At 32.0% G+C, this 12,449-nt stretch overlaps 1 protein-coding gene across 3 annotated transcripts in view; it reads left to right on the top strand.

Annotated features, from left to right (window-relative positions):
- Positions 1-12,449, top strand: part of CSMD3 (CUB and Sushi multiple domains 3) — a 767,893-nt gene that overhangs the window by 295,293 nt on the left and 460,151 nt on the right. For 2 of the 3 annotated variants that reach the window (XM_049824463.1, XM_049824457.1), the window contains one exon: positions 10,617-10,694. The exons of the other annotated variant lie outside the window; for it this stretch is intronic. In XM_049824463.1, coding sequence (XP_049680420.1) covers positions 10,617-10,694 — 78 coding nt within the window. The remainder of the gene's footprint in view (positions 1-10,616; positions 10,695-12,449) is intronic. 3 annotated transcript variants of the gene reach the window in all.

Below are 12,449 nucleotides of genomic sequence, written 5' to 3'. Positions count from 1 at the left end.
TTCTAAACAAATCTTAAGATAGAAGCAAAGAAAGAATAAAATAAACGTGAAAGTTGATGATATTGATACAGCAAAGGTTTCAATTGTCACATGTAATTGGGAAGAATCCTTGATCTATTAGTGCCAAACGTAATCAAGTCTGATTCTCACTTTTCCTGACATGATCTTACAGTTCTGGGGGTCTTAAAAGGACCACAAAGTGAGTTGAAATAATTTTACAAAGTGAGTGTAAAAAAATTTTAAAGACTCCTTAATTCCACTGAAGGAGTATGAAGTGGATTGAAAATGAAATATCTCTAATCAAGTCACTGGAATTTTGTTTTTCATTGTAATGAACCTGGACTTCTACCCCAGAAATAAATAAGAACTAACTCCTATCACATAAGACAAACTCAGTATAAAAAAATTATAGTAGCCATCCATTTTTTCTTTTTCAATGAAGAGCCATAATGTTTGGTTATATCTTTTTATTCAGCAATCATGATCAGTGGAGGCAAACTGAACAGTGGTTTAATTTCTTACATCGAAAAATGAAGACATAAAGTGGGTTTTTTTCCAATGAACTGAATATTTGCAAAGAATATTTAGAGTATTAGCAGGTATATAACTATATACACCAAGAAAGTCACAAAGAGGAAAAAACTATATATACCAAGAAAGTCACAAAGAGGAAAATATTGAAATTATTTTTAAGACTTAATTGATTTTAGTATACCATTAAGAAGTCCTGCATACTAAGACAATATCCATCCCAATGGAATTTCTAAATTAAGACCTTTGTACTATAGACACAAATGAGTACAAGTTGCAAGCAGTGTAACAAGACTACAGGTACAGTTCATAATTCATAAATTAAATACAGAAAAAAATCAGTCCGAAACAGAGATATCAAGGTTGAAGAGAAAAAATTGCTTATCAAACTCAAACTCAAATAGTACCAGGAAATCTTAATAGAAGACACTAGTCATCATGTAGCAGTTCAAAAAGTTACTCTATGCTTTCCTTAGTATCTTAAATCCCATTTATTTTAAAGATAACTTTAGATTCCAACACATTTCACTACTCTGCGCTTCTATGCTCCTTCTAAAGAGCAGAAATGTCACCAAGCATTTGCAAATTTTTAACCATGATGATTTTACTTAGCTATTTGTTTTAAAAATCTTACTCATTCTACTGATATCTCTTTCTCTTTCTTTCTCTTTCAGCTTTATTTTTTCTGACTTTCTTATAAAGCCTTTATCTTTTCCCTATCCTTTCCCCTTTATTCTTTAAGAACACTTACCTATCACATCTTACATTATGCTTTGTGATATCTGACTTTATGTAGTATCTTAGTAATAGCCAGGAAAAAATTAAACAGGGAGAGAAAAACGTGCTACTGGGTGTTCCCCATTAAACCAGCATTTCTTTTTGCTGTGTTACAGAAGAATTTATGATGGTAGGAGGCAAGAAAATATTTTTAAATATTTTCAAAGATTTTTAGGATTTGTTATGAGGAATTAGGTGCTAATGAAACTTTTGAAAACAAAAGGATTTAAGAGAAAGTTATTTAATTCTCTTGATTTTTTTTTAAAGATTCAGTGAATGATAGAGCACTGCTTTAGGATTATTCGATGTAAACCTTTTAAGGATTTGTTAGAAAAATATATTCATATATCCTATTTTTTTGAGTTTTACTTAGAAGCAGGAAAAGGAAAGGAAGAGCAGGGAAGGAGAGGTTTTCTGAAGAGCTGTTAAAGATTTTTAAGTGTCAAGTAAGAAATCAATGTGCATACATCCTCAGTTTTTTTTGTTGGGGCCGTTTTGTTATGAGGGAAACCCAGAACTACAAAGATGGGAGACTGAAGAAAATCATTATATTTTGCAGTAAGATTCTTATGTTATATACATATAAGAATATTCATATATAAATTTGTGTATTTTGAAAAATTATTTCTTAGAAGAATTTGAAAAGTTCCAAGAACTGCTTATTAACATAACACAGATATAATTTAGCACTCAAGCATTTAATCACTGAACTATATATTTTCAATATTTCATAATACTTTTGGAAATACCTGTACAACCAGTCACATAAATGTGTTTTGTTTGGTGGATGAACTCTATAACCCATGGTTTGTTAATTTAAAGACTTTTATTAGAGAAAAGCTGATAATAATGACTTAAGCTTCTTGACATCTTCCCACTTCAAAGAAGTCATAGGAAAGGAGGTAACTTTTTATCCAATAGTCAAGTCCAGTGGGATTAGAAGAAAGAAGGGAAAAAGAAAATCAGTCATATGGATTTCAAGAAATTAGTTGTGTTAATGTTTTAATTGAATTATTGCTCCTCATGCTTGGCTGTCAATTTTATTCTTCTAGCTTGTTCCTTCTGTTCATTTTTCTTGCAGTTCCTGCAGTTCTTACATGTTCTTCATTATATTATACATGCTTATTTCTATAATTGATATTTGTCTTCTGACGTGTTGTGTCATTATTTTCCCTCAGTATTTAATGTTTTCTTATTTTGACCATAATATGTTGGTATAAATCAAATACACTGCAGTTAGAATATAAAAAGCAAGTTATCATTAGTTCATTTACACATTAGTTTAAAAATATACATATTAACCACACTTGCTTTCTTTTAAATAATTCTTTTTCCAAATCAGAGAAATTTGAGATACATATAATGTAGAATACAGTAGAAAAGCTGTAATTTCGACTATCTGTGTAAACTAACTGTATTTCCTCATCCTTCTTAATTCAATACTGTTATATGGAATAACCTCTATACATATACACCTATAAGGTCTATGAAAATAATTTTGGTTTATCAATATATTTTCTGACTGATTTTACATAGTTTGGCTCATTATTGCGTTACTTTATTGTACAAAGTTGTTCTTTATATTAATTGGAACTTACCTAAGAAAGTAAAATATTTTTATAAATTTTAGTGAAACTGTTGTAAAGTGGGAGGGTTCCACATACAATTTTGTTGACAGATGACATAGCACAGTAACACTTATGCTTCCAGTTCTGCTCCATGCTAATCATACTTTTCAGTCAAGAGAAGAGGAGGGTTTTTCCAATTATGTGTCTCATCAGTGTATTTTTAACTGAGATAAGAACCCAATGAGAAATTTTCAAATGCATATTAAATTATACATATCTTATATCATACTGTTCTCTGAAAATTGTCATAGATTTTCATCTATGGATAAAAAACGAACCTGAGAAGTTGCACAATTAAAATGGAAATGCATCATATTAAAATAAAATCAAAATACATTAAATTTTAAAGTAAATGTAAAATGCACACATTAGGTTAGAATCATATGCCTGTGGCACGTTTCGTTGAAGTATACAATTATGTTCATTGAACTATCAGAGCATTTCATTTTATGGGGAGAATTTTACAGTCATTCTCATTTGCATTTTCTTCTATTCTGAATGAAACTTTTTGACTGTTGCATATCACTAACATAGAGCCTTTTTTCAGCAAAACTAAGATACCTGGAAGGAAATAAAAAGTCTAATTTTATCTATTTAATAGATCATAATGAGTAGTAACTTTGTTTAAACATCTCTACTTTTAACAAGCAGTCACAAAGTAATTTTCAGTATTTTAGCCATTCTATTTATTGTCCACCACCACATTGTGTTTAAAATATTGTAGGATCAAGAAACAATTATTTATTACATGTTGTACTGATGCAATATGTTAGTGCAGTAATTAGTAATTACAGTGCAGTAATTCAGTACAGTAATGCAGTAGCTGCAGTGCTTTGAAGTATAAATCTTCTATACAATCTGCTTTGACCAGGGCACTTTAGGGTTGAAAGGGGCAGGGGTGGGGGGAATAGTAAAAGAGAAACTAAGATCATCTCAGGTAAAAAGCAAAAAATGGAATAGTATGAAAACTGGATGGATCACCACTTTGTAGTCTATTTGTTCATCTTCTGAATTGTTCTTCATATTTAAGAAAACATTAACCTACGCAGTTGATGCTGTATTACAAGAACTGATGAAAATTCATGTACTCTAATGTCAACTTTCAAGGTGCAGAAAGGCTCTCAAAGATATTGCTACATCAATTAGTGTGTTAGGTCACAGTGAAGTTTATTTGGGTAATTGCTAGGTTTAGAGATTTTTAATGTAAATTTCTAGAGCCTAAAGTGCCATCACCTAAAAACTAAATACGTTCTAATATCTTCCTTCTCCCCACCCCATTTATGCAATCCATTGAAGTGGTCATCCCTAAGATATCTTCATATCTAGCACTTGTGTTGTCAGAGTTTGGAAGTTGTGGGTAACTAGTTGCATCACATGTGTAGTGGACATGAAGTGTACGCAAAAAAAAATGGAACTGACCTGTACATGAGTAGTAGTTCAATGTGTTCAGGCTGTGGATAAGATGTGCATATAGATCTACTTGAGGGAGGAAAGACAATGAATTAGACATAGGCCCAAGATGAACTGGGAGTATCATGCATGATTTATTTGGCATATCTACACATGGGCACCAAATGTTGGAAGTCCAGAGTGTATCAGATGAGCATTTTTGTCATCAGAAATAGCAGATGCTGCAAGTAAAATCTGCCATTGTCAGATATTGAGGTTCTTGAACAATCAGTGAATTACTGGTTGTGCACCAGTCAGAATCAGTTCTACACTGTATAACAAACAAATGTCTTCTGTCTCTTCACAAAGCAGTTAATGACTTAATTACTCATTTCTAGGATAATGTAAATCCAGCAAATATACTTATTGCAGAAGATCATGTAATTCTGAATCTACAAGTGTTTTTAATGTCAACTTGTGTTCCCTAACATCTGGACCCAATGCAAAGAAAACAAATGGTATTGACTTCCCTTTTCTAAATAATACTAGTATGGTGGGAAGATTTTTGAGAATGCAAATTCAAAGGAAAAATTAACTTTTCTCTCTCAGTCTTGTGAGAAAAAGGAAAAAAAAAAAGATCTTGAGAAAATATAGTCTCAAAGACTTTCACCCCAGAATTTCTTTTAACAGTCATTTTTGTTTCAGACATTATCAAAGAGAATCCTTTGCAGTTGACTTTAAATAAATGTCAAAGATGTGAAACAGAAGAATACAGAGATTGTGAGGGCACAAAACCTTCTCTTAATTTCCAGAGACATTAATATTTTCTAAGACATGTTATATGGGCATTTATGTATAAGCAATACAAACATTTAGGTACAGTCAAATAAGCAATCTAATGCCTTTTTTCATGTAATATTATACTTCTGCAGATGACATTTAAGGAGAACTGTGTGTGCAATCTTGAAATAATGGCTTTGATATTATGATATTGTTCTCCATCTCCTTTAGCTGAGTGGTAGTGAATATAATGTGAGAAAGGTTCAGGAGAGGGAAGGGACTGTTTCAGTGTTTGAACTACTTTGAGCTACACCCAAGAAAAGAAGTATATAAGGTCAGAAGAGGCCCAAGTTTCCATGGTTAATACTCTGCATAGTAACTTGTAGTAATGCAGCCTGAGTGCCTCTTTTGCGTAGAATGGTGGTGTTTTAGTCATCAGCATTTCAAATGTACTTTATACTTGGTTTAAAAGTTTACATGTAGTTTAAATGTAGACAAGACAGGCTGGACAATTTATTTACATGAATGCTGTTGCATGACTAAAATAAAGACATGAATTTGTGGGTTGTCTGTGTTTTAAATAGATATCCTTCACATGGCTATATACTCTGATGCTTCTATATTATAGAAGCAAATTTTCCATCTTGAAATCTGTGTCTCGTTTAGCTCTCAGGATATACTGTTTCAATGAGGCCAGAATTGTGTCAACAGAACAACCTTTTCTTCATTCAAAATTAATTTGATTTCTAGTGTCTGAGAGCTTGTTGTATTCAAGGTTGCTAGGGAAATTATACATCTAAGTGTTTCTTTTATAATATAGCTGCTTAAAATATATGTACATATATTCTTTTTTACCTGAGGTCCTTTTTTAATGCAGTACCTAGCCTGAAGAGTAAAATGTGGTAATTGTCTAGTTTAGTCCTCTCTCACAAGTGTTTGTATGTAGCCTATATGCATATTTGTATGCATAATTACACAACCTTTTTATAAAAAATAATTAAGATAACATTTCAATATTTTATATGTGTCTAAAACTGCCTGTAAGTGTTTGAACCTTCCTTATCTTACATGAGAGACCATTTTAGTCAAAAAGTTCAACAAAGTTGTTCTGAACATGTTTTGAGTTTACATATAAATTTACTACTTGAAAAGTGTACATGAGTCTGGTCTATTGGCTGAATATTAGCTCACCCATCTGTCATGCAAAACTTATTACCTGAACTTCTCCCATTACCAGGACTGTTCATATCCTTCCCTCAATAAAGCATTCAGTTCCATCTTTCATATTGCAGGAAAAAATTGGGCCTTCTGACTTCAGAAAAAAGTTACACAAATTATAATCTCCTATTCTGTATTAAATCAATTTGAACTGGAAAAAAAGCATGAGCAGTGTTGAACATAAGCTCCAAGGTGGATGCCTAAGTAGTTTTCAGGTTTTCGGAGTTTTTTGACATCATCTGATTCCGTGTCACACAGTTCTGATGCTACTGTTTATGTTTCATCAAGTCACATAATCAAAAATACATTCAGGATTGTCAGACAGTTATTCAGATAGGAGATGTACACCAACAGTCCTGACCCCCAAAATAAAAAATCGAAACAAACTTGCTGACTTTTAAATATATAAATGTAAAACAAACAAACCAACCAACCTACAAGTCATATGTATTTAAAATAGTATTATAGAAAATGTAAAGCCTTTCCTTGCATTATAGCACTGGACAGGTGGTTACTTCAGATAGGTTTTTTATAAATTTTGATTATCTTTAAAATAGATTTTTATAGTCTTTCCAAATACATAATTAATGATATGAAAGTGATACTGAGGATTTATTCTATTGTAGATATAATTGATGAAGTTTGGTCTCTGAACAGTTTGATTTCCTTGATCTAACTTCTCAGTTTTATTTTTGGATTGATTCTGAAATAGATTGAAGGACAGGGCATAAAGGAAGCTTTGGGTTCACATCTGTTTTAATTTATGCAATATTATTCTCCAAAGGAATGGAGGATCTTACTTCTACCTTCCATCTACACCAGTATGCCTTCTCAAGGTTATCCTACTTTTTTGGACTAATCTATTTCCCTGGCACTCAGCTGTTCAGAAATGTGAGAACATACTAGTCTGACCATATTTAGGTGTTTGTAGCACTGTCACATCTGAACTATTTGTCTTGAGAGAAATGGGCATATCAAAGTTTAAACTCATCTCGTGAGAAGGTGGGTATCTAAGGCCAGATGAATTGAGCCCTTAAAGGGTCTATTTCTCTTTGTGGACTAGCTTAGATGTGTACAACTGCACTCTTTGCTGACATAAATCCGTCCTCAGACTTCTGAAAAGTGAAATCCACTTTCAGTACTGACTGTCATGTGTATGATAAAACTGTTTTTGAACAAGTTACCATTTTTCTCTCCGATTTCCACATTGACATGTGCAAAATAATGCCTAGTTTACCAAGTATTAAAGAATATATTTATTGTGTTTTGGGTATGGGATTTTTTGGTGATGGTGGGGTTGTTTTTATGTATGTACATTCATATGCAGCCTGACACATAGTTTAGTAATGACATGTTTGGACCAAATACATTTCTATAACTACTCTTTCACAGTATGTTCAGAAACTACTGTTCAATAAATCAAAATACAAAACCCAGTTAAAAGTAAAATTCTTCTCTTGTAGTGTAAAGATGCTTCAGAGATCTTGAGTTGCTTGCTTTCCTAGTAGTATTTAATAGCCTTGGAAAAGTGATGCTAATAGTTATGAAAATATCTGATTGTTTTAAATATGTTCATCAAGACACTTTTGTAACTATTTTCATTTCCACCTTAGATCTTGTGAACTCTGTTTCTTGTATACATAAACTATGGCTATGCCATTCAGATGTTTGAGGATGAATAGAAACAAACAAAAAATCCAAACCAATCTTCCTTCTTTAATGTGCTGTTATGATGATTTCTGAAAATAAAGGACAAACATCTCCCTAAACCCATCCTACAACCTGAGGTCATGAGATCACACGCAGTCCCATTTTACTTAGGTGTTGGAAGAATAGCTAGGCCTATCTTCTGGTTCATGAGGGGTTGTTTTACACTGATGCTCAGAGAAGGCCAAAAGAAGCTTACAGCTATACTCCTACATTCGTATGTATGTAGAAATAGCATCTTAGAAATCTCATACAATAATGAGAGAGCATTACTGTTATTCCAATATGGCTCTACTGTGTGAAGGTGCAGTTCTTGGGTCCATGACTTCCACTGAGGATAGAACTGCTTATGGACTTCAATTAATTTGGGTGGGGAGAGCTTCTGGTATTAAGGGTTGGGGGAAAAAAAAAAAAAAGTTAAAAAAAAAATACTATTTTGTGGCAACAGATACATTGTGCTCCTGCAAATAATGTATTTCCCAGAACCATTATCAATATTTATAGGTTACATTATGATGATAGACAAGGAAATTTACATTTTGCCTATTGAGATAAAAACCTCTATGTCTTTAGAGGAAAGCATGGTCTCTTTCATCAAAAGTGTAAAAAAACTTATCATCACATCCTATATCTATCCTATTAATTGTATTTCTTAGTAGTATGCTATTTTCTCCTGAACCTTGCTCTGTTCTTGTGCATGGTAATGATTACTTTTATATATAAAAAAACTTCAATAGTATTTTGCTACTTTAGAATTTATGTCTCATGTAAGCATTTCTTTGACTATTCATTGATTTTGTATAAGAAGTTAACGGGTGCTGAAAAATTCTTTGACGATGTACTGTCTATCTTCTTGTGATAGCTTCTCTTAGTTCCTTTAACATCTGCTGTCTTCATCAGCAGTATTTGCTTGTAGCCAGCATAAAACATCTTCTTCCATCTAGTTTTTAAACATAGCTAATCTATAAAGTCGGTTGAATATAATATATCTAAAATTAACCTATACTTAAAATACAGATTTTTTTAGAAGGTCCATTTTTATGTATGGTTCATTGCTCACTGGCAGAGTGCATTGGAGAAAAGAGGCACTTAGTCTGATGACTGAAAGAAAAAGTTTCTTTTGCTGTTTTTGCTTTATTCTCTCTTACATTTTTATATCTGTTCTGGTTTTACTCTCTTTTTATTAGTTGTTTTTTTTCCAAAATACGTTGAGGCCACATTGTTTGCCTACACTAACTGCCTTTATCATAAAGCCAGACCAAAATAAGGACTTTCGCAGATGTAGTTCAGCTGTGGGCTTAAGAGTAAGGTGGGAGCCAACTACCTTCCATATCATCCTTTGCTAATAATAGTTTTTAAGCTAGAAGGACGACCAGCTGCAGAACCAACAGCAGAACAGTAGACTGTATTTTTTTTTTTTTTTTTTTTATCCAAAACTCTGTAGTTAAACCAGAAAATTAGCCTGGTATGCTTAATTTAATAAAGCAGTGTTTTTTCTATGGTCAAAATACTTCTGCTTTGTCTGTGTGATCTAAACACAGTTAAGAAAATCTTAGTACTTCCTGAATAAAAGTTTTTCTTCTGTACTAAAGCTAGGAACATAGCTAAGGTAGATTTTGAAAACAACTAGTAGAGATAATTTGGGAATGGGGAGGTAATGTGGGTGCCTGTAGATCTTGAGAATGTATGCCAGTGTATTACTTTTAGAAGGACATTTTGTCTATTGAAACATTGTAATTTTTTAGCTGTTGCCTCTGTTTTGTCTTTTTCCCAAATGTAATACTGACTTCTAATGTGAATTTTAAAATCTGAAGTAACAGGCAAAATATGTTGACAAAAAATATGTTGGCATTTCTACTGCTGATTAAAACTTTTCAAAATATATGCGGATTAATATATGTCCTGTATTGCTTGGATACTACTGGAGCTCAGATCTGAGCATATATATTGGATTTCAGTGTGCTTTCAATAACATGTCGTGGATGACTCTTTTCTTCCTTTTAAATTCTCTATCACTGGAAAGAATAATTGAATTAAAATTTCACAAAAAAATCAACTTTAAAAAATGCCACAGTACCTTTTTTTAAAATGTTGCTGACTTTTCAGTTGGCAGATATGAAAGTATTCTGTAGCTTTTTTCTTTTTCTTTTTTTTTCTTTTTTTTAATGGAGTGGGGGATAAGCACTACTGTTTCTTAACACTGATGCAACACCTCTTCAACTGTTCAACTGTTTTAGAGCAAACATATCTATTGTTCTTTTCATTTTCCAGGTTCCATAACTGTGTGACAATGTTTTACACAACTATATGGTGCATGGAAATAAACACTTTTGGCCATAATTTTTTTTCTTGGTTATGCATGAGAAAAATTAAGTTACAAATCTTACTTCTTTCCTTTGTCAGGTGTACAAATTGGTCTCAATACTTGTTTTTGTAAATTTTTTTCCACCAAAGATACACTATATGAGCTTGTTAGTAGCTGGTACTTTAATTTGTATATACTTCCATGATAAAATTTGTTCAAATGAAATGAAATATTATAGACTGTATTGCCTGATACGTGTTTTTGTTTGTTTTTTTAACTAGTGAAAAAGGCCATAGATTTTAAATCTAGAGGATTTAAATTGTTTCCAGGGAAAGACAACAGCAACAAGTTTTCTATCTGTGAGTGTACTCCTTTTTTGTTACTTTTTTCTAGTGCAAGAGTGAAGTTTGTGCTGTCTGTGTTGTTTGTGTGTTTTCAAAATTGTTTATGTATTTCTGATAATATAACTGACATAAATCTGTTTCTCCAGTCTGCATGGTGATTTTTAAAAATGGTTCTACTCTAAAGGCAGGCTTTCTATAAATCTGGCATTGTAGAAAGACATGTTATTTTGTCAGTAATTTCACACTAAATTTGCATTATTTGCAAAGAAGTAAATATTCAGCCTCCCAGGTGTCAGCTGAAATCTTAGCTGTGAATGAGAGATGTTATTTTAATTGAAAATTAGTACTAGCAGCAAAAGGCTATACAAACCAAAGCCTATCCTCATTTACAAATGTGCAACCACATATTTTTTTCAAGTGACATACGTGAGGTCACTTTCTGAAACTTTTTTTCTTCATTAATTTTGACATTGTGAACTGATTAACTAAGTGTAGTTTTTAATACTCTGGAGAAGCTTAGTGCCTTCAATTTTAATTACAGAAAATAGAAACTGAAAGTGCTCGGCATCTTAGAGGACCGAGTCCACATGAGCTCCTAAGGAGGAGTCAGGCAACTTTGTAATGTAAATTAAACAGGTGTTGCTCTAAATACATTAAAGAGGATATCTTTTGCAAAAGAACGTGCCATTTTTATAGAGTTCCTTTTTGGACTAGAACCGCATTATAAATATTTACATGTAATTGGTTAAAATTAAGATGGACTAAATGCTTAGCCTATATCTGCTTATACTACATTTCATTATTCTTCACAGGAGTGAAAGGACTTGCTTTCGAAGCTCCTTAGGTTGGACACATTTGCACTAATTTTTTGTTTAAAGTGTCAGTGATGGATTCAGTTTCCAGAATTTAGCAGGGCACATTGGCATAACTTGTAATGCATTTTTCAGTTTTAGATTTTAAACTTTCAACATACATGATGTGGGTTTTTTATAAAAAGGTGTCTTCAAGCAGCAAGACCCTTTAACATTTACCAAGTCAGAAAAATAAAGCAAAACACACTGCTGTTCAGTTTTTATAATGTAGCATATTGCCATATTCAACTTTTCTGTAAACTGTAACACCTAAATATTTCCATAAGGCATTTCTGGTTTATTTGAAAACTTTGTATCAAGATATTAAAAAAACAAGTATTGTTTTTATGCATATTGCGTGACTGGAAAATAGAGTGATCATAAAACAAGAAATAACAGTAAGATAATTACAGTAGTGTTTATAAGGTACATTGCTGAGGTCTCTGATGGTCAATCTATGCTTTTATAGTTAAAAATGAGAATAGTACAGTGGCTGATAAAACATTGTTTCTCTATAAATTTATTTTGCACAAATCATTAAATATTCCACTATATAAACATTAATAGGAATTGCTTATTTATAGTGAAGTACCAGACACTTGTGATATCTAAAGGTGATTGTTATGAAATTAGTGATGAAATTTGTCAATATACTTTTGAAAGTCTTTATATAATTTCATATGTTATGATACTCTATGTGAAGCTGAAAACTTCCGTACCTTATTTTATTCATTATGCAGAGTAGATTACCTATATAAGTCAATTATAAGTGAAGGTGAAAACCTTGATGATTTGTACCTTTAGTGATCATAATTTTGTGATAAATAGATAACTAAGATTTTATATTGTAATCTATCATTTGGTTAGCTATTCACTTTGGTAGCTGAGGAAATTGAAGAGGCACTATTTCATGAAAAGC

The sequence above is a fragment of the Accipiter gentilis genome, chromosome 2 (assembly GCF_929443795.1).
Source record: "Accipiter gentilis chromosome 2, bAccGen1.1, whole genome shotgun sequence".
NCBI lineage: Eukaryota > Metazoa > Chordata > Aves > Accipitriformes > Accipitridae > Astur > Astur gentilis.
Note: the sequence above shows the minus strand (reverse complement) of the source record. Positions and strands in the feature narration are given on the sequence as shown.